General features: G+C 45.3%; 1 protein-coding gene across 1 annotated transcript in view; it reads left to right on the forward strand.

The window, feature by feature from the left end:
* The first annotated feature begins 465 nt into the window (after positions 1-465).
* Positions 466-26679, forward strand: part of RAB33B (RAB33B, member RAS oncogene family) — a 37956-nt gene continuing 11742 nt past the window's right edge. The window contains exons 1-2 of the mRNA XM_082243713.1: positions 466-506; positions 21233-21497. Of these exons, the coding sequence (XP_082099839.1) occupies positions 21252-21497 (246 nt within the window). The 5' untranslated portion in view covers positions 466-506; positions 21233-21251. The remainder of the gene's footprint in view (positions 507-21232; positions 21498-26679) is intronic.

Here is a 26679-nt window from a genome sequence, read left to right on the forward strand (position 1 = left end):
TATACAGTATGCCAGGTGGTCATACTATGCTTTATTGAATTCCTCTTTTCAATGCTGAAGCAGTCAGGCATATTTTAAAAGGGGTGAGCTCTGACAATCCCCATAATTCTCTCCTTATGTCCAGCACACTTTATTGGTACACATGTTTATCAGCTGCTGCAAGGAGCTGCCCCTTGAGGATGCCTGCGGTGTGCAGCGTTTTGATGACGCACGGTTCACGGCGGCCATCTCTCCTGAGGGCGAATGAACGCTGATTCCCATATCCACTTCCCGGATGTAATATGGCGTCGCTCCGGTAGCCAGGGAGGGGGCAGTAGGTGGTGCCAGGCGGGAGACGGATGAAAGTGCCAGATCAGCCAGGAGCTCACCAGCAGGGGCAGTAACAGCTGTGGGCCGAGAAAGGAGGAAGCCTGAGTAGTGTTTACACGGCGGCTTCTCCCATCACGACCCGCATTCACAGCCGGCCTACTAGTTCGTGGCTCCTGGACGCGGCCGGTCGCGGCTTGGTGAGTAGAACTTGCTGTGTGCCCGCACTCCCTCCAGCTGTGTGCCCGTCCCGGTGTTCCCGGGCCGCCCCACTTGTTGTGTACACACGTCCTATGACTGTGGCTTCCATATGTACATTCCAGTCCATCCCACATCTATCCCACCCTGCTGATGGACAGGAGAAGGAAATCTCAATGTGCAGCCATTCTGTGTGGATTGGAAGGTGAAAATAAATATCCTGTCTGACCTGATGGGAACACCACACAAAAATACTGGGGGGACACTTTAGGGAATATATTACTGCAGGTCAGGGATGGAAAAGCGAACCCCTTCATACACCTTTTTAAAGTGGAACTAAAATCACAGAAATACCTTCATTCCAGCAATGCAAAGGTTAAACCCCTCACTGTCTAGTTAGCGGTGTCAGGTTCTGAGCCTGTTGATTGGTTGTTTAGAGAATGCCATCACCCTGCTCATGTAACACAGCAGTCCGTTATTCCAGCACAGCCAGAGTGTGCTGAGAGTGCAAGGTGAGCTGTGTATTCCATGGAACGCTGGGCCGGAAGGCTGCGCGTCCGAAGGAACGCTGGGCCGGAAGGCTGCGCGTCCGAAGGAACGCTGGGCCGGAAGGCTGCGCGTCCGAAGGAACGCTGGGCCCGAAGAAAGGCTGCGCGTCCGAAGGAACGCTGGGCCCGAAGAAAGGCTGCGCGTCCGAAGGAACGCTGGGCCCGAAGAAAGGCTGCGCGTCCGAAGGAACGCTGGGCCCGAAGGCTGCGCGTCCGAAGGAACGCTGGGCCCGAAGGCTGCGCGTCCAATGGGAGGCCGTGGCCCGAAGGCGGCACGTCCAATGGGAGGCCGTGGCCCGAAGGCGGCGCGTCCAATGGGAGGCCGTGGCCCGAAGGCGGCGCGTCCAATGGGAGGCCGTGGCCCAAGGCGGCGCGTCCAATGGGAGGCCGTGGCCCAAGGCGGCGCGTCCAATGGGAGGCCGTGGCCCAAGGCGGCGCGTCCAACGGGAGGCAGTGGCAGCGGTCACATAATTGGGAGCCCATCCTCCTGGATACCAACCATAAGCTATGATGAATAGTCAAACACAGCTCGGTCAAAGTGCTGGGGGCAGGCTGTCAGCACAGAATCTCTGGCCATCAAAGAATTATATGTGCGGCAGCTGGGGCTCACAGCCCACTTTTTTTTTTTTTAATCTTTTGCTGCTTTAGATTAATATGGAGATCAGGAGCCAGTCTGTCTATTGCTGGAGTAAGGAGTGTTTTTTTTTTTTTTTTTTTTGGAGCTAGCTTCATTGACCACTAGAAAGATTCTCAAAAATTGGATGCCAGCTCTAATTTTTAGCAACCATTCACTACCTGGCAAAGCTGCCAAACTCTTTATTGGGGAGCTATGCCTTAAAGCAGCGGTCGCCAACCAGGGGTCCGTGGACAACTGATGGTCCACACAAAAATTTTGGTAATCCCCAGGGTTTCTGCCTCTAATCAATATTGTGGCAGATGTATACCGCCCAATGTTTCCAGTTTTGTTCTCAATGCGCACTGACAGTCCATACTATCAGCGCGCATTGATACCCGATGCCGTCTCTGTAGTTCCATCTCCTGTGAACTCTGAGGGAGGTGCTGGGAGTAGTGCAGAGAGCAGGAGAATAGGGAGGGAACTCCCAGTGTAGTGCTGATCACAGTGTGGGAGGTAGCACAGAGCTCGAGCACATGACTGGATAAGGAGGTGAGATCCAATGATGAGTCTGTGTAAGGCGGGGGGGGGGCAGGGAGCTGGAGCATTGTGTGTGTGTGTATAAGGCAGCAGGGTGGGGCGAGGCAGAGAGCCTGGGCATTGTGTGTGTGTGTGTGTATAAAGGCAGTGGGGTGGGGGCAGAGAGCCGCACTATTGTGTGTATAAAGACATTGGGGTGGTGCAGAGAGCCAGAGCATTGTGTGTATAAAGGCAACAGAGTGGGTGGGGTGGGGCACAGAGCCAGCGCATTGTGTGTGTATATAAAGGCAGGAGGGTGGGGTGGGTAGAGAGCTGCATCATTGTGTGTGTATAAAGGCAGGAATGTGGGGTGGGGTAGAGAGCCGCATCATTGTGTGTGTAAAAGGCAGTAGAGTGGGGGGTGGGAGCAGAGAGCCGGAGCATTGAGTGTATGAAGGCAGCAGAGTGGGATGGGGCAGAGAGCCGGAGCATTGAGTGTATGAAGGCAGCAGAGTGGGATGGGGCAGAGAGCCGGAGCATTGAGTGTATGAAGGCAGCAGAGTGGGATGGGGCAGAGAGCCGGAGCATTGTGTGTGTGTGTAAAGGCAGCAGAGTGGGTGGGGCACAGAGCCAGCGCATTGTGAGTGTATATAAAGGCAGCAGAGTGGGTGGGGCACAGAGCCAGTGCATTGTGAGTGTATATAAAGGCAGCAGGGTGGGGCAGAGAGCCAAGGATTGTGTGTATAAAGGCAGCAGGCTGGGGTGGGGCAGAGAGCCAAGGATTGTGCGTATAAAGGCAGCAGAGTGGGTGGGGCACAGAGCCAGCGCATTGTGAGTGTATATAAAGGCAGCAGAGTGGGTGGGGCACAGAGCCAGCGCATTGTTAGTGTATATAAAGGCAGCAGAGTGGGTGGGGCACAGAGCCAGCGCATTGTTAGTGTATATAAAGGCAGCAGAGTGGGTGGGGCACAGAGCCAGCGCATTGTGAGTGTATATAAAGGCAGCAGAGTGGGATGGGGCAGAGAGCCGGAGCATTGTGTGTGTATAAAGGAAGCAGAGTGGGTGGGGCACAGAGCCATCGCATTGTGAGTGTATATAAAGGCAGCAGAGTGGGTGGGGCACAGAGCCATCGCATTGTGAGTGTATATAAAGGCAGCAGAGTGGGTGGGGCACAGAACCAGCGCATTGTGAGTGTATATAAAGGCAGCAGAGTGGGTGGAGCACAGAGCCAGCGCATTGTGAGTGTATATAAAGGCAGCAGGGTGGGGCAGAGAGCCAAGGATTGTGTGTATAAAGGCAGCAGGCTGGGGTGGGGCAGAGAGCCAAGGATTGTGCGTATAAAGGCAGCAGATTGGGTGGGGCACAGAGCCAGCGCATTGTGAGTGTATATAAAGGCAGCAGAGTGGGTGGGGCACAGAGCCAGCGCATTGTGAGTGTGTATATAAAGGCAGCAGAGTGGGTGGGGCACAGAGCCAGCGCATTGTGAGTGTATATAAAGGCAACAGAGTGGGATGGGGCAGAGAGCCGGAGCATTGTGTGTGTGTGTGTATAAAGGCAGCAGAGTGGGTGGGGCACAGAGCCATCGCATTGTGAGCGTATATAAAATCAGCAGAGTGGGTGGGGCACAGAGCCAGCGCATTGTGAGTGTATATAAAGGCAGCAGAGTGGGTGGGGCACAGAGCCAGCGCATTGTGAGTGTATATAAAGGCAGCAGAGTAGGTGGGGCACAGAGCCAGCGCATTATGAGTGTATATAAAGGCAGCAGGGTGGGGCTGAGAGCCGAGGATTGTGCGTATAAAGGCAGCAGAGTGGGTGGGGCACAGAGCCAGCGCATTATGAGTGTATATAAATGCAGCAGGGTGGGGCAGAGAGCCGAGGATTGTGCGTAATAAAGGCAGCAGAGTGGGTGGGGCACAGAGCCAGCGCATTATGAGTGTATATAAAGGCAGCAGGGTGGGGCAGAGAGCCGAGGATTGTGCGTATAAAGGCAGCAGATTGGGTGGGGCACAAAGCCAGTGCATTGTGAGTGTATATAAAGGCAGCAGAGTGGGTGGGGCACAGAGGCAGCGCATTGTGAGTGTATATAAAGGCAGCAGGGTGGGGCAGAGAGCCAAGGATTGTGTGTATAAAGGCAGCAGGCTGGGGTGGGGCAGAGAGCCAAGGATTGTGCCTATAAAGGCAGCAGAGTGGGTGGGGCACAGAGCCAGCGCATTGTGAGTGTATATAAAGGCAGCAGAGTAGGTGGGGCACAGAGCCAGCGCATTATGAGTGTATATAAAGGCAGCAGGGTGGGGCTGAGAGCCGAGGATTGTGCGTAATAAAGGCAGCAGAGTGGGTGGGGCACAGAGCCAGCGCATTATGAGTGTATATAAAGGCAGCAGGGTGGGGCAGAGAGCCGAGGATTGTGCGTAATAAAGGCAGCAGAGTGGGTGGGGCACAGAGTCAGCGCATTGTGAGTATATATAAAGGCAGCAGAGTGGGTGGGGCACAGAGCCAGCGCATTGTGAGTGTATATAAAGGCAGCAGGGTGGGGCAGAGAGCCAAGGATTGTGTGTATAAAGGCAGCAGGCTGGGGTGGGGCAGAGAGCCAAGGATTGTGCGTATAAAGGCAGCAGAGTGGGTGGGGCACAGAGCCAGCGCATTGTGAGTGTATATAAAGGCAGCAGAGTGGGTGGGGCACAGAGCCAGCGCATTGTGAGTGTATATAAATGCAGCAGGGTGGGGCAGAGAGCCAAGGATTGTGCGTATAAAGGCGGCAGAGTGGGTGGGGCACAGAGCCAGCGCATTATGAGTGTATATAAAGGCAGCAGGGTGGGGCAGAGAGCCAAGGATTGTGCGTATAAAGGCAGCGGAGTGGGTGGGGCACAGAGCCAGCGCATTGTGAGTGTATATAAATGCAGCAGGGTGGGGCAGAGAGCCAAGGATTGTGCGTATAAAGGCGGCAGAGTGGGTGGGGCACAGAGCCAGCGCATTGTGAGTGTATATAAATGCAGCAGGGTGGGGCAGAGAGCCAAGGATTGTGCGTATAAAGGCGGCAGAGTGGGTGGGGCACAGAGCCAGCGCATTATGAGTGTATATAAAGGCAGCAGGGTGGGGCAGAGAGCCAAGGATTGTGCGTATAAAGGCAGCAGAGTGGGTGGGGCACAGAGCCAGCGCATTATGAGTGTATATAAAGGCAGCAGGGTGGGGCAGAGAGCCAAGGATTGTGCGTATAAAGGCGGCAGAGTGGGTGGGGCACAGAGCCAGCGCATTGTGAGTGTATATAAATGCAGCAGGGTGGGGCAGAGAGCCAAGGATTGTGCGTATAAAGGCGGCAGAGTGGGTGGGGCACAGAGCCAGCGCATTGTGAGTGTATATAAATGCAGCAGGGTGGGGCAGAGAGCCAAGGATTGTGCGTATAAAGGCGGCAGAGTGGGTGGGGCACAGAGCCAGCGCATTATGAGTGTATATAAAGGCAGCAGGGTGGGGCAGAGAGCCAAGGATTGTGCGTATAAAGGCAGCAGAGTGGGTGGGGCACAGAGCCAGCGCATTATGAGTGTATATAAAGGCAGCAGGGTGGGGCAGAGAGCCAAGGATTGTGCGTATAAAGGCAGCAGAGTGGGTGGGGCACAGAGCCAGCGCATTGTGAGTGTATATAAATGCAGCAGGGTGGGGCAGAGAGCCAAGGATTGTGCGTATAAAGGCGGCAGAGTGGGTGGGGCACAGAGCCAGCGCATTATGAGTGTATATAAAGGCAGCAGGGTGGGGCAGAGAGCCAAGGATTGTGCGTATAAAGGCAGCAGAGTGGGTGGGGCACAGAGCCAGCGCATTGTGAGTGTATATAAAGGCAGCAGAGTAGGTGGGGCACAGAGCCAGCGCATTGTGAGTGTATATAAATGCAGCAGGGTGGGGCACAGAGCCAAGGATTGTGCGTATAAAGGCAGCAGAGTAGGTGGGGCACAGAGCCAGCGCATTGTGAGTGTATATAAATGCAGCAGGGTGGGGCAGAGAGCCAAGGATTGTGCGTATAAAGGCAGCAGAGTGGGTGGGGCACAGAGCCAGCGCATTATGAGTGTATATAAAGGCAGCAGGGTGGGACAGAGAGCCGAGGATTGTGCGTATAAAGGCAGCAGAGTGGGTGGGGAACGGAGCCAGCGCATTGTGAGTGTATATAAAGGCAGCAGAGTGGGTGGGGCACAGAGCCAGCGCATTGTGAGTGTATATAAATGCAGCAGAGTAGGTGGGGCACAGAGCCATCGCATTATGAGTGTATATAAAGGCAGCAGGGTGGGGCAGAGAGCAGAGGATTGTGCGTATAAAGGCAGCAGAGTGGGTGGGGCACAGAGCCAGCGCATTGTGAGTGTATATAAAGGCAGCAGAGTGGGTGGGGCACAGAGCCAGCGCATTGTGAGTGTATATAAATGCAGCAGGGTGGGGCAGAGAGCCGAGGATTGTGCGTATAAAGGCAGCAGAGTGGGGTGGGGCAGAGAGCCAGAGCATTGTGTGTATAAAAGCTGCAGAGGGCCGAAGCATAGTGTGTATAAAAAGAGGGGTGGAGGGGGCAAAGAGCCGACGCATTGTGTGTGTGTGTGTGTATTAGGCCTGGAAAATTTATGTCAGTAGTCCACGGGATTCAAAATTGTGAGTTTAGTGGTCTGTGAGGTCCAAAAGGTTGGCAACCACTGCCTTAAAGGATAAGTTCACCTTTCTGAACATGTTACGCGGTGTCAGCAGAGATGTCGCCACTGACATCCGCTGCTCCATAGGGGTGCATAGAGCATCCGGGCAGGTCCGCCTGAAAAACTGACAGGCGAACCTGATCGGAAAGCCTGTGTGAAAGGGCCCTTACTCTGATTTTACTGCACAATGTGAGCTGCTTGCAGTGTGCATTAGAAGCTGCAAAAGTCAGATGGGGCCTCCCCATTTCCTGGCTGGAGGACTTCTCGCAGCTTGCCTTAATAATTTAAAGGATTTAATTTCTTTTAAAGGGTAGTAAACTTTACTAGGAAAAAAAACAAATATATATATATATACAAATCTTCTCCCTGCAAGATAATGTCAGATTGTGCTAATATGTACTGCATACTAGCACATTATGAAGGACTTACTTTGAAACAAAGCCCTCCAGCAGTGCGCTGTCACCTCTGACAGGGCTTCGGCTGCTTGAATGGCCGAGCCGCAATTATTATAGCACCAACAGTTTGCGCAGCACTTTACAACATAAGAGCAGACAGTACAGTTACAATACAATTCAATACAGGAGGAATCAGAAGGCCCTGCTCATTAGAGCTTAAAATATAGGAGGGAGGGTCAAGTGGCCCAAAGGGTGATAACTGTGGGGGAGGAGCTGATGGAGAAAATTAAAGTACAGTTGTTGGGTGGAGACAGGATAAGCTTCTCTGAAGAAGAGGCTTTTCAGGGATCGTCTAAAAGCAAACAGCGTAGGAGATAATCAGACAGATTGGGTAGGGAGTTCTGTAGGATGGGAGAGGCTCGGAAAAAGTAGTGGAGGCAAGAATGGGAGGAGGTAATAAGGGAGCTAGAGAGCAGGAGGTCTTGGGAGGAATGAAGAGAATGATTAGGTTGGTATTTTTAGACTAGGCTAGTGATGTAAGTGGGGGCTAGATTGTGGATGGCTTTTTAGGTTGATGTTAGTATTTTTAATTTAGTTTGTTGGGTGAGTGGAAGCCAGTGGAGGGATTGAGAGAGAGGAGTAGCAAACACTGAGCGTTTTGTAAGGTTGATGAGTCTGGAAACAGCATTCATACTGAACTGAAGGGGGGGATAGCCTATGTAAAGGTAAGCCAATGAGAAGGGAGATGACCAGGGAGTGAATTAGGAGCTTCGTAGGGTCATTGCTTAGGAAAGGGCCTATTTTGGAGATGTGGAGCTTGGGGCTGCAAGATTTGGACATGGGGCCTAAAGGATAGTTCAGAGTCCAGGATTACACCAAGCACCTTGGCATGTGGGGATGGACTGATAATTGTGCCATCGATCTTGACAGAGAGATCAGGGGGAGGGCACATGGGGAAGGAAAAATGATAAGCTCAGTTTTGGATAGTGTTACTTTCGTTTAGGGAGTCTTCAAACAAGACCTTCAAGATGAGATAGTGAGTCCAAATAGGTGAACAAAAAGGTGCATTTACTGCAGTGTAGAGATACAATACACAGAGGCTCAATTCATGTGAGCTGAGAAAAATGGAGAAGTATCTCTGGCTAACAAAACATTAGGCTAACTCATTTATAGTAATGAATATGCATAAGATATAGGCGCGATCGTATAATCAGTCCAATCAGTGTCCATATCTTCTGAATGGCAAGTTAATAGTTAAATGGGCGTTTCATGTGACTTACACAAAAAGGGAATTGGCAGCATTCCACCATGACAGCTGTTGGTTCAAACTGACCACAAATGTCTATTTTTTGATCAAAGTAAGGTAAGTGGTTTTCATCAGGTAGTGAATGTCATCACAGGTTCAGACTTTTTTTTTTTTTTCCCCTATAGTTAATAGAAATGTGTACATGACAGAATAAGCAGAAGTGTGTGTGTATATGTATGTGTGTGTATATGTATATAGAGAACACATTTATCAGACCCCCATATATACAGTCAGGTCCATAAATATTGGGACATCTACACAATTCTAATCGTTTTGGCTCTATACACCACCACAATGGATTTGAAATGAAACAAACAAGATGTGCTTTAACTGCAGACTTTCAGCTTTAATTTGAGGGTAATTACATCCAAATCAGGTGAAAGGTGTAGGAATTACAACAGTTTGTATATGTGCCTCCCACTTTTTAAGGGACCAAAAGTAATGGGACAATTGGCTCAGCTGTTCCATGGCCAGGTGTGTGTTATTCCCTCATTATCCCATTTACAAGGAGCAGATAAAGGGTCCAGAGTTAATTTCAAGTGTGCTATTTGCATTTGGAATCTGTTGCTGTCAACTCTCAATATGAGATTCAAAGAGCTGTCACTATCAGTGAAGCAAGCCATCATTAGGCTGAAAAAACAAAACAAACCCTTTAGAGAGATAGCAAAAACATTAGGTGTGGCCAAATCAACTGTTTGGAACATCCTTAAAAAAGAGAGAACGCACCGGTGAGCTCAGCAACACCAAAAGACCTGGAAGACCACGGAAAACAATGCAATGGCCAAGTTAATCACCTGACCTGAATCCGATTGAGCATGCATTTCACTTGCTGAAGACAAAAATAAAGGGAAAATGCTCAAAGAACAAGCAGGAACTGAAGACAGTTGCAGTAGAGGCCTGGCAGAGCATCCCCGGGGATGAAACCCAGCGATGTGATGTCTATGCGTTCCAGACTTCAGGCTGTAATTGACTGCAAAGGATTTGCAACCAAGTATTAAAAAGTGAAAGTTTGATTTATGATTGGTAATCTGTCCCATTACTTTTGGTCCCTTAAAAAGTGGGATGCACATATACAAACTGTTGTAAATACCCTCAAATTAAAGGTGAAAGTTTGCAATTAAAGCACATTTTGTTAGTTTCATTTCAAATCCATTGTGGTGGTGTATAGAGCCAAAAAGATTAGAATTGTGTCGATGTCCCAATATTTATGGACCTGACTATTTACTCAATTCCCTCAATTTTCTCCTCTTGACCCCTATTGGGGGGTCACTACTTTATTTTCCCTACCTAATACAACACCAAGGGTCCACAGTACTACTTCACTGCTAAGTGGAATAAAATTCTTCTTAAGGCTCGTACACACTTGACGGAAATCGGACAAAATATCCTCTGATTCTTCTCTCTCTTGCTCAGCGTTCATTACCGTTTTTAGTTGATCGTGCATAATGTTCACTAAATTTCTCGTCCGTTTTATTTTTTTTTGGGACATTTGTTCCCAGACTTCTGGGTTGTCAGCAACTTCAGATCATGCGCGGTCTTTCGTATCCGATTTTTTACGGACATACTGCATACACATTAAACGAAAATTGGTCGTCTGGGGACAGACAATAAAAATGTTGGTGTTTGTCCCTCCGTTTTTTTTCATTGAAAATGTCGGCATCGGCTGCTGAAAGTTGTGTACACACTAGCCGAAAATCGTACAATTTTACTTCGGACAGGAATTTTCGGCAGATTTTCTACTAGTGTGTACCTCACTTAAGGGTGTATGTGGATACTAGGCTTTACTCATTCTTATCACTCATCTTGGTATCCTATGTATCTGCTAGACTGACTGACTATCTGGTAACACTCTATCTCTTTCTTGGGGTCATCTTCCTTAAGCAGGCCATAGACGATTCGAATTTCGTTCGAAAATCGTAAATGGCAGTGTTATCGAACGATTTTCGTATCGTTAGTGTGGTATGTAAAACGTTCGATTTTCGTACGACAGCAAAAATTCACATATCCAACATGTTGGGTTTTTTTGCGAAAATCGGCCGAATTTCGTATCATTAGTGGGGGAGTTGTATGATTTCGCCTAACAAAACACAGAACAGTAGGGAGTGTGTCCGGTAGAGACGTGGTTAAAAGGCACAAAAAATAGTGTTTTGTCGTACGATTTTCAGCTCACATTGATGGTACACTCGATGATGTGCACGAGTGCCGCTTTCGTTTATCGAACGATAAATCGTACGAAATTCGAATCGTCTATGGCCTGCTTAAGTCCTAACTGTCATTGTAGTAATCTTTTTTTTTTTTTTTTTTTTTTTTTATTCCACATTTAGCACACCTGTAAAACAAATAAGCAAGCAATCCTATGACAATTCCTACAAAAACAAAAATAATTTGTTGATTCCATGCGACCATCCACCCGCCGATGTTCCAACCAGCAAATGGATTCCATTTACTATCCTTTTCAGGGGTGGTGAGATTAATGGCCTGTTTCCTCAGTTTACCATCTTCTGGAGATGGGCTTCTATCATGTCTTGTGTCTCAGGGCTTTCAAACCAGTTACAGTAGGCAGTATCATTTGCAAGCACCCACAGGCCTCAGCCTCTCTCTGTGGCTAATGGGTAGTCTAAGGCCAATTTAATTTGCATGGTACGCTTGTGTAGTAATCTTAGGTCTGCAGCTATTTCCTTGATTGCACTATCAGTTTCATTAAACATCTGGTTAACCAATGCACTATAATTATAAAGAGCTTTTTCTATTTTGTCCATTGTATTTATGCCTCTCCCTAGTAGTGCTGGAAACCATGCCCATACCTTATCTCCAGTATTAAATACAGCTCTCCCTTTTCGTACAGGCATGGGTTGATGGTGGTCCTCTAGTCTAGATCAGTGGTCCTCAACTCCGGTCCTCAGGGCCCACTAACAGGCCAGATTTTAGGTATTACCTTGGGGAGATGCAGACTAGAGTACTGCAATCATTGAGCAGCAAATTATATCACCTGGGATGTATTTCAGTTAGCTTGCAAACCTGGCCTGTTAGTGGGCCCTGAGGACCAGGGTTGAGGACCAGGGCTCTAGATGACTTATTGGTACCTTTTTATATGCCCTGATGTCATTTTCCTCCACTTCAAAGAGGGTTGGCACTAATGTCCTAATATAGCAGGAACCATAACTATGGGGAGGTATACACTTTTTATCCCAGATAAGGTAGTAAGGGTCTGTTACTGCATATGGTTCATTCCAGCACGGATTAGAGAATACAGATTCTGATCAAACAGTGGGAAATTATCCACTTCAGCTTGAGTATAAGAAATGGGTTTGCTCATGGCAGGTGATCCTAAAAACTGTGCCACATCCCTGGATTGAAGTACAAAGGAAAATTCCCCTGAGTTTGGGATTTTTAGGGCACACAGATGTAAACGATTCAAAGATCTATGCAAAAATTAGATCATTTATTAAAGTGACAAACGTATAAGTATGAACGATAAAAACATTACAGGCAGTATACAACCAGCAAGAGTACAACCATGACCATATAGATGACAGGAACCTGTGCCCAATATATTTCGGAAAGTCACTTTCCTTCTTCAGGGGCGGTTCAAATTAGGAGGTGTTATGGTTAATCTTGCAATAGGTGTAAAGCCTGTAGGATAGCTAAAAACAAGCTGGTTCACCGCAAATGTGGATCCACTGCTGTGATTGTATATATCCCATAGGTCCCCTTATACCCTTTGGAATACGCTGGTCAATCCCCATATGTGGTGTCCTTTATGTCTACTGCCGCACAGTTGGTCCACATTGTCAGTCTGTTGGCGTTTCAGCCTTTTCTGGGACTTCAGGCGGCCACATTGACTTGAAGACAGGGGGCCTATACTAAATTCATTCCACGGTAGAATTCAATATATTGGTCATATCTGACCTATGGGATATATACAATCACAGCAGTGGATCCACATTTGCGGTGAACCAGCTTGTTTTTAGCTATCCTACAGGCTTTACACCTATTGCAAGATTAACCATAACACCTCCTAATTTGAACCGCCCTCATTAAAGTTTATTAATTGCGTTTGAAAGACTGCTGCGCAAATACAGTGTGACATAAAATATTACAACAATCGCCATTTTATTCTGTAGGGTCTCTGCTAAAAAAATATATAAAATGTTTGGGGGTTCTAAGTACTTTTCTAGCAAAAAAAAACTGATTTTAACTTGCAAGCAACAAATGTCAGAAAAAGGTCTAGTCTTTAAGAGGTTAAACTTCCTTTCTCCCTGGCAGAGGGAAGGAAAAGATAGAATGTAATCATTTTGTTTATAGTTACTGGGAGACTTATGCTGATAGGCGTTCCTGGGAGGAAAGATACAATGTAATCATTTTGTTTATAGTTACTGGGAGTTTTCCACAGCTGTTTTCTCTGCTCCCTCAGCTATGCAAAGAATGGAGCATGTCAGGTTTAGATCGTCAGGGGGGGGTGAATCGAGATCGCGATTTTCATACGATTAATCATGCAGCTCTAGTACCAGTGACATTACTGCAGTAATCAGTGCTATATATATATATATGCACTGTTACTGCAAAAATGACACTGGCAGGGAAGGGGTTAACTGTATTGGACAGGGAGGGGTTAAGTGTGTCCTAGGGGCCTGTTTCTAACTGTAGGGGGACAGGTTTCCTAGTGTGAAAACAAAGATCAACGGTTCTACATAGTAGAACCGTCTGATCTTCATTTTTACACAGGGGAGAATGACAGGCGGCTTGTTTACATCAGCCGCTCTGTCTTTCTCCCGCTGTACCGGCGATCGTAGTGTGACCGGCGGACATCGGGTCCGCCAGTCACACTCCCGCACTCCTCTGTGAACGAGCCTAGGCGGGCGCGCGCTCGCCCGCTATTGGCTCTAAAAGGAGTGACAGGCGAGCGACGTAGACCTACGTCACTCTGCCTGGCCGGGGCTGACTGCCGCAGTAAATATACTGTGAGCAGTCGGCAAGTGGTTAAGAGTGGCTGTGTTTTCTTGCAATGGCTAGCAATGTATCCACGTCTGTTTTCCTTCCAACTTTACAGCTGTGGCAGTTGTCAGAAGCACTTGGTAGGGTCCTCAAACTTTGGTCCCTAGGGTACTTTCACATATTCTTTCACTAGGATCCAATCGCTTGGCTGTAAGTCATGTGTTTCAGTTACTTGATCTGGAATAGAATAAAAAACAAGCTTGTGCGTCGTCGTTAGTTGCTTGTGCAAGGCAATTGCATAAGCAGTAGAGCTGTACGATTCTGGATAAAATGAGAATTGCATTTTTTTTTTTTTTTACTTCGACTAAAGATCACTTTAATTTTCACGATTCTCGGGGTAAGATCTTTTACATTATCCCAAAAAATTGGGCTAACCTTACTGTTTAGTTTTTTAAAATTCATTAGGCCCCTTTCACACGGTCCACATTCCGTTGCGGACCGTGCTCTGCACACACAGTGCGGAGACGGAGGTGTGAGAGCCCCGCTGCTCTCTATGGGGAATCGGATGAGAGCGGACTGCCTGTCCGCTCTCATCCAATCCCATCCCATCCGATCCCCAGGACGGATGGAAAATAGGGTTTTCATTCGTCTGGATTTCACGGACAGGATCGTATGCGGATGGCAGCAGGTGTCAGCGGACATGTCTCCGCTGACATCCGCTGCTCCATAGGGCTGAATAGGGCATCCGATCAGATCCGCCTAAAAAACTGACAGGCGGATCTGATCGGAACGCCCGTGTGAAAGAACCCATAAAGTGTATTTTTTCCCAAAAAACTGCGTTTGAAAGACTTGTGCTCATACAGTGTGACATAAAAGACTGCAATGATCAACATTTTATTCTCTAGGGTCTCTGCTAAAAAATAAATATAGATAGATAGATATAGATCTATCTATATCACTGCTTTGCAAAAGTATTCACCCCCATTGGCTTTTTACCTATTGTGTTACATTACAGCCTTAAGTTCAATGTTGTTAATCTGAATTTTATGTGATGGATCCGAATACAATAGTCTTAAGTTGGTGAAGTGGAATGAGAAAAATATATACATAAAACTATATTTTAGAAATAGAAAACAGAAAATTGGCATGTGCATATGTATTCACCCCCTTTGTTATGAAGCCCATAAAAAGCTCTGGTGCAACCAATTACCTTCAGAAGTCACATAATTAGTGAAATGATGTCCACCTGTGTGCAATCTAAGTGTCACATGATCTGTCATTACATATACACACTTTTTTTTAAAGGCCCCAGAGGCTGTAACACCTAACCAAGAGGCACCATTAACCAAACACTGCCATGAAGACCAAAGAACTCTCCAAACAAATGATGGACAATGTTGTTAAGTACAAGTCAGGGTTAGGTTCTTAAAAAAAAAAAATCCAAATCTTTGATGATCCCCAGGCGCACCATCAAATCTATCATAACCAAATGGAAAGAATATGGCACAACAACAAACCTGCAAAGAGACGGCTGCCCAACAAAACTCATGGACCGGGCAAAGAGGGCATTATTCAGAGAGGCAGCACAGAGACCTAAGGTAACCCTGGAGGAGCTGCAGAGTTCTACAACAGAGTCTGAAGTATCTGTACATAGGACGACAATAAGCCGTATGCTCTATAGCAGTGTTTCTCAACCTTTTATCAGTCAAGGCACCCTTCAAAATTATGGACAATATCGAGGCGCCCTCCACAATTTTATAGACAGTCTTGAGGCGCCCCATTCTAAAATGAATGCAGCAACATAAATACACGTAGGACACCCAACGTTAAAGATGATTTATTCTTCCAGAGCGAATACACTTTTTCAAACTGGTACTGACTAGTATTCTAATGTTTCTCTTCTCCCTCACTTTTTCTCTATCACTTCACTAATAATACCCCAAAGCTGATGGGGAGAGGCAAGGGAGGGTCAAACAAGGATGATATGAAGGCAACTGACATTCTCCTTATCAACTGATGATGCCATTGGTCGTTAGGAGGTTGGCGGCTAGAAGGTTGTAATGGTGTACAAAGAAAACCTGTGGCGTTGTGTAACTAAAAGGCAGGTCTCATCATCCACCCACTGCCTTGTATACAATTTTGGGGCAATTTTTAGGCATTTTCCCAAGGCACCCCTAAAGAAACCTCAAGGCACCCTGGTTGAAAAAGGCTGCTCTATAGAGTTGGGCTTTATGGCAGAGTGACCAGAAGAAGGCGATTACTTTCAGCAAAAAACAAAATGGCACGTTTTGAGTTAGCGAAAAGGCAGGTGGGAGATTCCCAAAATGTGTGGAGGAAGGTGCTCTGGTCTGATGAGACTAAAATTTAACTTTTCGGCCATCAAAAAAAACGCTATGTCTGGCGCAAACCTAACACATCATATCACCCAAAGAACACCATCCCCACAGTAAAACATGGTGGCAGCATCATGCTGTGGGGATGTTTTTCAGCAGCCGGGACTAGGAAACTGGTCAGAGTTGAGGGAAAGATGGATGGTGCTAAATACAGGGATATTTTTGAGCAAAACCTGTACCACTCTGTGCGTTATTTGAGGCTAGGACGTAGGTTCACCTCCCAGCAGGGCAATGACCGCAAACACACTGCTAAAGCAACACCAGTGGTTTAAGGGGAAACGTGTAAATGTGTTGGAATGGCCTAGTCAAAGCCCAGACCTCAATCCAATAGAAAATCTGTGGTCAGACTTAAAGATTGCTGTTCACAAGCGCAAACCATCCAACTTGAAGGAACTGGAGCAGTTTTGCAAGGAGGAATGGGCAAAAATCCCAGTGGTAAGATGGAGCAAGCTCATAGAGACTTATCAAAAGCGACTTGGCGCTGTGATTGCTGCAAAAAGTTGCTCTACAGGGTATTGACTCTAGGGGGGTGAATAGTTATGCACATTGACTTTTCCTGTTATTTTGTCCTATTTGTTGTTTGCTTCACAATAAAAAAAAATAAAAAAAATCTTCAAAGTTGTGGGTATGTTCTGAAAATTAAATGATGCAAATCTCAAACAATCCATGTTAATTCCAGGTTGTGAGGCAACAAAACACGAAAAATGCCAAGGGGGTGAATATGTTTGCAAGGCACTATGTGTGTGTGTGTGTATATGTGTATATATATATATATATATATATATATATATATATATATATATGTATATGTGTGTGTGTGTGTGTGTGTGTGTGTTTGGGGGTTCCAAGTCATCTTCTAGCAAAAAATACTGATTTTAGCTTGTAAACATATAAGTGTCAGAAAAAGGGTCAGTCTTTAAGAGGTTAAACTGCCCTCACAGTTCATTCCTTTTGATCTAAAAGAACAAAATGATACATTGTAAAACATTGTGTTTATAGTTATAGTTTTTTTTTGACAGCTATGAGTGAGCCTAGAAAAACTGTAAGAATCGAGGACATGCCGTTTTAAGATCGGGCGGGGGGGGGGGGGGGGGTGAATAGAGATCTAATTTTTTTTTTTTTTTTTAACAATCATTCGTTCAGCTCTAGTAAGCAGCAAGATCATTTACATTACAGCAGTCTGATGTGGAAAATACAATCTTGGCTTAGGTGGGCTCCCAAACAAAATCTCATAAGGGCTCAAATTCTCTGTCTTATAGGTAGAGCTAGTCCTGATGCTGTAAAGAACCAGAGGCAATAGTTCTCACCACTGTTTCTTCACTGACTCTTTCTTTCTTTCCTGCATTAGTTTAGTTAACCTGTTCCTAATAATCCCATTGTTTTTCTACCGTTCCTGAACTCTGGGGATGATGAGGGGTATGAAAGGTCTGCTCAGTTACCAAGTCTTTGCATTTAATTTGCATGATCTTTCCGGTGAAATGTGTTCCACAGTCACTCTCTATGGTTTCACGTACTCCAAAAGCGGCATATTACTTCAGAAAGCAGCTTCTTTGCTTTCGTCTTGGCAATTGCTTTAGCTACTGGCCAGGCTTCCACCCATCTTGAAAACATGTCCACACACACCGAAACATATTGGTATTGGTCTGATTTAGGTAGTTGGATGTAGTCAATCTGAAGCCTTTGAAAAGGGAATAGTGGATTGATCAGATGTCTTTGTTTCACTCTAGTTGGCTTTCCTGGATTATTTTTAGCACAATATATGCATCCTTCAACAGTCTTGACATGCTTTCCTGGAGTATTGTATAAACCATCCAGCCTTCCTAATGTTTCTCTCCATTGCTTTAGGGCCTACGTTACCTGGTTCATGGGCTAATTGCATGATCATTTTCTCTGTTTGGGGTTGGACTCCTATTCCATTTTCCTTGCACAAGAGTCCATCTTGGTCTTTCCTTGCTCCATCCCTTTCCATGATTTCAAACCAGTTATTGGGTGCAGATTCTTGCAGTTTCCTTATTAGTTCTTTTGCCTTCTGTACTCGTTCTCTACTTTCTTCCAATCTTTTACGAGCTTCTTTTAAAAAATCAGTGACTGAAGTCCTAATTTTCTCTATTTGTGTTTCAGCTGTCTTCCTGGCAATATAATTAGCCAACTGGATTCCCTTTTCTTCCATGGTTTGTCCACCAGTTTGTGCCTTGACCTTCAGAATAGCGACTTCCTTTGGGAGGGTGGCTGCTTCAAAAAGCTCTTAAACATATTTCCAGTTTTAAATTGGTTCTCCTATAGCAGTTGTGAATCCTCTGTTCTTCCATATGGGTCCATAGTCGTGAACTACACCTATACCTGCTATCGGTATAGATGTTAGCTGATTGATCCTTTTGCGGTCTCTAAAGCCCTAATGAGTGCTACCAATTTGGCAACCTGCGCCGAGAGTGCTGAAAGGAGTAAATGGGTCTCAACCACTTCCTCCAGTGTTGTCACCGTATATGCCAGTCTTGGAACTCCCAAGACTTGTATAGGCGTCAACCGTCTACAAACAAGATCAGATCAGGATTTTCAAGAGCAGTGCCCTTTACTGGGGAGATTTGCTGCATTTCATTGTCTGTGAGTTCCAAGCAATTGTGATCACTCTGCTGTTCAAGGTTGTCTTCCATCTCTGGGAGAAAGCTGGCAGGGTTGATTGTAGTACATCTCCTCACTTCTATCTCTCCTGATTCAAGCAGGATTGGTTCATAATTGCTCAGCCTTGCTAATGACAGATGTTTGGTCTTTGCTGTTTTCAAGATTTAATTTGCTACATGTGTTGTGTAGCCTGTCAGAGGCCGATTCATCCTTACAATGGCAACCTTCTCAATTAGTAATGCAGCAGCTGCAATTGCTCTTACACAGGTTGGTGTTCCTTGAAGGATTGGGTCCAGTTGTACACTTTCATAGACCTCTATGTGTGTTCCTGATGTTGACCTCTGAGTAAGGTCTCTATTGCCTGTAGCTCCCTTGATAGAACAATATAATTGAAGGGCTTGTTTTGGTCAGGCAATTTGAGAGCGGGCGCAATCTAAATATCCGATTTCAACTGGTTGAAGGCATCCTCCATTTCCTTTGTCCACTCAAAGGGTACAGTTAGAGCAGCATGCAAGGGTTTCAACTTGGTGTTAGCATCTGGTATCCATTGTCTCACATATGAGACCATCCTGATGATTTCCCTAAGTTGCTTGTGGTTTTTTGGCTGAGGCATTTTAATTATTGTCCATTTTTCTTATTTTTATTTATTTATATATATATATTAGTAGCACCTATAGGTAAGCCTTAATATAGGCTTACCTATAGGTGAAAGACTTTAAAGTGGGTTTACAACCACTTTAACTTTCTCATTCTGCTTTTTTTTTTTTTCTGCTCCTTTTACCCTACCATGCCTGTAACTTACATTGTCTCAGGATAATTGTAACCTATCAACCATCTCTGACAGGTTTTGTTCATATATTTCCATTTCTTAAGCCTTTAGATAACACTTGCATTGCCTTGTCTAAATCTTTCTTACTAGGCCCATCAGGAAAATGTGTTAGAAAACTCCTAACAGGTTCATAACTGCTCAAAATTCCATAACGTCATATACTTTCAAAAATCCAAAATTGTACACATTTAAATCCCTTGACCAACTCGGTCAGTCTGCCATGATAACGTACCCAGCGATCCAAGTTGCTATATCATAAACTCCTTCTTTTTGGGATTGGATCTAGTCTGTTTTTAGTCCAACTACTTATAATAGTCTTGGTGTCCTTCCTTAACCACTGTCCGTATCTATCCGTCATTTCTGCCAAGGACTCAATTTACTTGTGCCATTTTTACCTCTCTTGGCATTAAGAGGTCCATGGGTTTGCCGCTCTCCCATTTCTAGAGTCCTGCTTGAGTCTCTACTACAATTTGGGTTGTCCCCTAAATTGTTTCTCCGGGCCACACACAGTAGCCGTCAAATGGCACTTTATCACACTTGCCACACAGGCTTACACTTGCCATACAGGCTCTTAATACCATTACAGTCCTCTGGTCAAACCTTTTAACAAGTCCCACAAATCTATTGACACCCCAAGCTTAAAAACAGAACATTAACAGGCTCTATTCATTTCTGCAAAAAGTAAAATAAAGGAGTTATTTGTGTCAGTCTGCGTGCATTAATAAGCAGAAGTGTATGTATGTATGTATATAATTACATAGAGAACACATTTAATAGACCCCCATATATATTTACTCAATAGCTTGAGTTTGAGGAAGTGGTGTGACATCCAGGCTGATCTGTCTGTTGGTAAATTAGTGATGACGTCACTTCCATGCACGAGTATGTTGTTCCTTCAGAGCGCATGCGCTGGTGATGTCACTGGTTGCATAGACACAGGATATCTCAAACAGTGCACGTTTAGGAGATAATCCTTGTATCTACAGGTAAGCTTTATTAAAAGCTTACCTGTAAGTACAAGTATCCAAGGGGAGTTTACTACCACTTTAACCGTGGGGGCTCAGAATCACGCGCCAGCATGGCTTTGCATGGTGGTCTATATGCAGATACAGTCTACCAAAAAAAATACATGTTTTTATTTTATTTTTTAAAAGCTATATCCGGCACCCTGCTGGCTTCTCACACCAGGCATGATCTGCCTACGTTGTATAGAGAAACACAGAGACTCAGTGATGACGACATTGGGTCAAAAATAAGTTATCAACAGCATGTTGATGGGGGGAGATGAAGCTGGGAAGCAAAAAAAAATAAATTTAGCTTTAAGCAGGCACTTTGGCCTGAAGATTGACTGACTGATCATACACTAAACTAAAGTATGCCAGATGGTGGGATGGGTCACAGTTTTCCCCCATACCTGAAAGTAGTGGGTTCAGAGGCAATAAATGATGGAATGGAGCTGCATGGGCTCACATGCAACCTGCATTGTGTCCCCCCCCCCCCCCAATCCTTTCAATACAGTTTTACTTGAAAGTTAAATTAATAGATCATAGACCCTATAAAATGCCAGATTGTGCCTTTTTCATTACAGCATCCTCTAGGACTTGCTAGATCCCCATGAAATTTCTATGCACTCTAAAAGTCAAAATTTACATGAATATTAGTACATCTGCGTATGGCAATGCTTTGTCATGGACGATTGCATTGTGGGATCATGGATAGCAAAGGTGTGTCTGCTATCTTCATAACTACAGAAATCAGGATTGGTAAGTAGGTTGGTGAGGTGGATGGTTAATAGAAGAAGAAATGTCTTGCACTTGACAGTGTTATACTAGCCTGTTGTTGTTGTTCCTCCATTATTATTTTTCATTCGATTTCTTCTTTTTTTTTTTTTTTTTTCTTTTTTTTTTTTTTAGGGTTGGTGTGTTGGCTACCATGTCTTCGGCCACTGGCGGAGATAGAGGATTGGAGTCCTCTTTGGAAGCTAGTATGAGCAGTACCTGCTCTTATGGATTTACGCGGGCCAGGATCTTTAAGATCATTGTGATTGGTGATTCCAATGTGGGAAAGACCTGCCTGACTTATCGTTTCTGTACCAGCTACTTCCCTGAACGGACTGAGGCTACAATAGGTGTAGACTTTCGAGAGAGGAGCGTAGAAATTGATGGAGAGAAGATTAAGGTAAAGAAGCTATGTGAATATTGATTATATGAATTGTTTGCAGGCATTGAGCAGTATTGTATGGCATTAATTTTTGTGACACAATATTGTTGCTTTTCAAACAGCAGTTAAAATAAGTATTAACCACTTCCATACAGAGCAGTTCGACCCCCCCTTCCTTCCCAGACCAATTTTCAGCTTTCAGCACTCTCACACTTTGAATGACAATTGCTCAGTCATGCTACACTGTAACCAAACACAATTTCTATCATTTTTTTCACACAGAAAATAGAGCACACAAATAGAGCTTTCTTTTGGTGGTATTTGATCACAACTGGGTTTTTTTTTTTCTTCGTGATATAAGCAAAAAAAGAGCAAAAATTTTGAAAAAAAAACACTTTTTTTTTAGTTTCTATTATACAATTTTGCAAAAAATTAATTTTTCTTCATACATTTGGGCCAAAATTTATACTGCTACATATCTCTGGTAAAATTAACCCAAATTAGTGTATATTTTTTAGTCTGTGTGAAAGTTATTGAGTCTAGAAGCTATGGTACCAATTGCTGAAAATTGATCACACCAGATGTACTGACGGCCTATCTCCTTGAGGCCCTGAAATGTCAGGACAGTACAAATACCCCCCAAATTACCCCTTTTTGTAAAGTAGACAGTCCAAGGTATTTAGTAAGAGGCATGGTGAGTTTTTTGAAGTTATAATTTTTTCCCACAATTCTTGGGAATCTGAAGAAAAACATTTTTTTTTATTTTTTTCCCCACAAAGTTGTCAATTTTTAAGCCATTTCTAACACATAGCATGTACACAGCAAAAATGACACCCCAAAATACATTCTGCTACTCCTTCTGAGTATGGTGATACCACATGTGTGAGACTTTTACACAGCCTGGCCACAAAAAGACTCCACGTCCAAGTAGCACCTTCAGGCGTTCTAGGAGCATAAATAAACATAAAACTTTCTTACTACCTATCACACTTTTGAAGGCCCTAGAGCACCAATACAATGGAAAAGTCCACAAAATGACCCCATTTTGGAAAGCAAACACTCCAACGTATATTCTATGAGGCATTATGGGTCGTTTGAACATATCATTTTTTTCCATAAGTTTTTGGAAAATGTGGGAAAAAAATGAAAACTTTTTTTTTTTTTACACAAAGTTGTCAATTTATAGGATATTCCTAATACATAGCATGTACACAGCAAAAATGACACCCCAAAATACATTCTGCCACTCCTCCTGAGTATGGCAATACCACATGTGTGAGACTTTTTCACAGCCTAGCCATATAGAGGGGCCTAACATCCAAGGAGCAACATCATGCATCCTAGCCACTTGCCTAGGCCTATTTTTGACATTTGGTGTTTACAAGCTAAAATCAGTTGTTTTGCTAGAAAACTGCTTAGAACCCCCAAACATTATATATATATTTTTTTTAGCAGAGACCCTAGAGAATAAAATGGAGATTATTGCAATATTTTTTATCACACCGTATTTGCGCAGCGGTCTTCCAAACGCAATTTTTTTTGGAAAAAATTCACTTTTTTTAATTAAAAAATAAGAAACCAGTAAAGTTAGCCCAATTTTTTTCCATAATGTGAAAGATAATGTTACGCCGAGTAAATAGATACCCAACATGTCATGTTTCAAAATTGCGCACGCTCACGGAATGGCGACAAACTTTGGTACTTACAAATCCCCATAGGCGACAATTTAAAAATTTCTACAGGTTGCCATCTTTGAGTTACAGAGGAGGTCTAGGGCTCAAATTATTCCCCTTGCTCTAACGATCGCGGCGATACCTCACATGTATGGTTTGAATACCGTTTACATATGTGGGCGGGGTTTCTGTATGCGTTCGCTTCTGCGCGCGAGCTCACGGGGACAGGGCGCTTTAATTTTTTTTTTTTTTACTATTTATTTTATTTATTATTTTTTTATTTTTACACCGTTTAAAAAAAAAAAAAATTGATCATTTTTATTTCTATTAAAAGGAATGTAAACATTCCTTGTAATAGAAATAGGCACGACAGGACCTCTTTTTTGTGAGATCTGGGATCAAAAAGTCCACTAAAAGATAGAAAAAAAAAATAATAATTATATAAAATGAAAAAAAAAAAAGGACCTTTTAAACCGGTTGCTAGACCATAGAGTCAAGTGAGGGCAAGCTTGCCCTCACTCGACATCCTGTCTGTGAGGATCCGGGACCGGATCGTTTTCCCCGCTGCTGGCGGGTCCGGTAAGCGGGGAAGAGGACCGGAACGCGGCGGAAGGGGGGGGGCGCCTCTTCCGCCATCCCGGAAGGGTGATCCCACGGCGAATCCGCCGCTGGGACCACCCTTATCGGAAAGCCAACCGTCCACCGTTTAAAAAAATACCAGTGTTATGGCAGCTATCTGCTGCCATAACACCGGTATTTAGGTTTAAACGGAGGACGTATATAAACCTTTTTGAACTTGGACATGGTGGCTGTATGAAGGGTGACAGGTACTCGGGTACTTTGCTGGGCAGGTGACAGGCAGGTGACAGGTACTCTGGTACTGATGAGCAGGTGGCAGGTACTCGGGTACTCCCATAGGCAGGTGACAGGTACTCGGGTACTCTGATGGGCAGGTGACAGGCAGGTGATGGGTACTGATGAGTAGTACTGATACTGATAGGTGATACTGTACTGATGGGTACTGATAATCAGTACTGATACGTGATAGGTACAGATGAGTACTGATGAGTAGTGATGGGTACTGATGAGCAGGCGGCAAGTACTCGGGTACTTCAGGCGTCAGGTACTCTGATGAGCAGGTGGAAGGTACTCGGGTACTCTGATGGGTAGGTGACAGGTACTCGGGTACTCTGATGGGTAGGTGACAGGTACTCGGGTACTCTGATGATGGGTACTCTGTTGACAGGTACTCAAAGTACCCGCGTACCCGTCATTGGCTCTTTACCTAGATCGGGGATCGGCTCTTTCCGAGGGATGAGCCTCGTCCCCGATCGCTGCTCTGCGCGCCCCCGGGGGCGCGCATTGCAGAGAGAACGAGCGGCTCGTGCTGGAGCCGCTCATGTGATCGGCTGTGATTGACACAGCCGATCACATGGTAAACAGCCAATTTCTATTGGCTGTTTACCTTGATCAGGGATGGGCTATGTCCGAGGGACGAGCCTCATCCCTGATCGCTGCGCTGCGCGCCCCCGGGGGCGCGCAGTAGCAGCTAGAACGGGCGGAATATTACTATACGCCGCTATGGATGTGGTTAAACATGTCACCATTTTTATAGGTAAATCTTTTTCTAAAGGTGCTATTGACATCAAATTTTCACCACGCATCGGTAACAACCCATGTAATCCATACATACAAAGAAACCAAAACAAATGGGCTCAGAATATAAGTTGTGTATTAAACTGGAATGACACAGGGAAAAGGTATTGAACATGCTAACTAAAATGTATTTAACACTTCCTACAAAATCCTTTATTGGTAATGACTGCTTCAAGACACCTCCTGTATGGTTAAATTAGTCGCATGCATTGCTCAGGTGTGATTTTGGCCCATTCTTCCACACAAAGTCTTTAAATCTTGAAGGTTCAGTGGGCCTCTTCTATAAGCTCTAATCTTTAGTTCTTTCCATAGATTTTCTATTGGACTCAAGTCAGGAGGTTGGCTGGGCCATTGAAGCAGCTTTATTTCCCCAGTCATCCTCCAGGACAGTCACATGAGAGAGATGGGCTCCACCTCCTGCAGGAAACACAAGCACACAAGTTTAAAACAGGCCGCCCTAGGCTGTGCCCCTTCAGTTCTTGTGTTTCCTGCGTCCTGCAAGCACAGCACCAGGGGATAACTCCCCAGTTTGTTTGTTTTTTTAGGCCTGGAAATGGGTTTTATTACCCAGGGCAGGCGTCCTTGGGTACCCCCTGTGCCCTCCTGAATTATGGCTGGCGAGGCTGTCAGTCTCAGGTACGTGGGCAAAGGGGGACAGAAGGGGGGATGCCAGCAGCAGCCCCCACCAGCCTGGAAACCCACAGCACCCTCCCCTGCAGGGCAGGTAAGTTACTGGTAGGGGAACAGAGGGAGGTTTCCAAAAAGGGGTTTCCTTGACACTTCCCATCCCCGCTTTAAGCTAAATGGGGGATGGGAGTACAGCCCTGAAGGTACTCACTGGGACTCCATGTGGTCTCCCCCAGTGCGGTCACCACTTCTCCAGCCCCCGGGCGGGCTCACACGGGAGATGGCAGCTTACCCCCATATTTCTGTATTTCTCCCCCCCCCCCCCCTTACCTCCACTCCCACCTGTTCTTCTTTCTTGCCCTACTTTCCGCCTGCACCTCTGCAATCCTTGCAATTTTTTTTCACAGGCCAAAAGTCAGGAACAAACGGAGGTATTATACAAAGCTTCCGGCCTAAAGCGACAAGCTTTTATGCAGCAAATGCATTAAAAATATTGTTGATGAAGAAACAAAGCCATTAGCAAAGGAATTCATGGAGTTTAAAAAATAAATTACATCCACACTGCAGTCCCTGCTATCAACGATTCACGCCATGAAAGAAGAGGACCTGCCCTCCATTTCATCACAAGGCTAAAACCCCTAAACCTAAGGGGAAACCCAAACCGGTACCCTAATCCCAACCAAGCTCCTCCAGACTCTGATTTGGAATCAGGAGAGGGGGAATTGCTATATAAAAGCAGCTCAGATTCCGACGACCCAGGAACGATGGAACCCCAAAAAACTTCAAAACACCTCTTCCCGGCGGAGGAAACGGAAGAATTGCTACAAGCAATCTATATAACTGAAGACCTCTCAGAAGCACTACCCACAGACTCCATCAGGGACAGGCTTTACAGGGGTCTTCAGGAAGAAAAGCGCAAAACATTTCCTATACATCAAGCAATCAAAAGCCTGATAGACCAAGAATGGAAGAACCCTGAAAATAAACTCTTCTTCCCTTCCCTAAAAACAAGCTGTGTAACATCCCTTTTGATGGCAACCTACTTTTCAGGTCAGAGCTAGAAAAAGTGCTAGAGAGGTCAGCAGACAGAACAAAAGGGTTCCCGTTCAAGAAGCCAAAATAAAAAGAGAAAATGTTTTTTCGCCAACCAAGACGTGAAACCCAGGCGAAAGGGGAAAGACCCCAGACTCAACGACGATGGACCTTTAACAGGAACAAGGGCAGGCCCAATCTCCTGTTTCCAA

The sequence above is a fragment of the Pelophylax lessonae genome, assembly GCF_965119305.1.
Source record: "Pelophylax lessonae genome assembly, chromosome: 1".
NCBI lineage: Eukaryota > Metazoa > Chordata > Amphibia > Anura > Ranidae > Pelophylax > Pelophylax lessonae.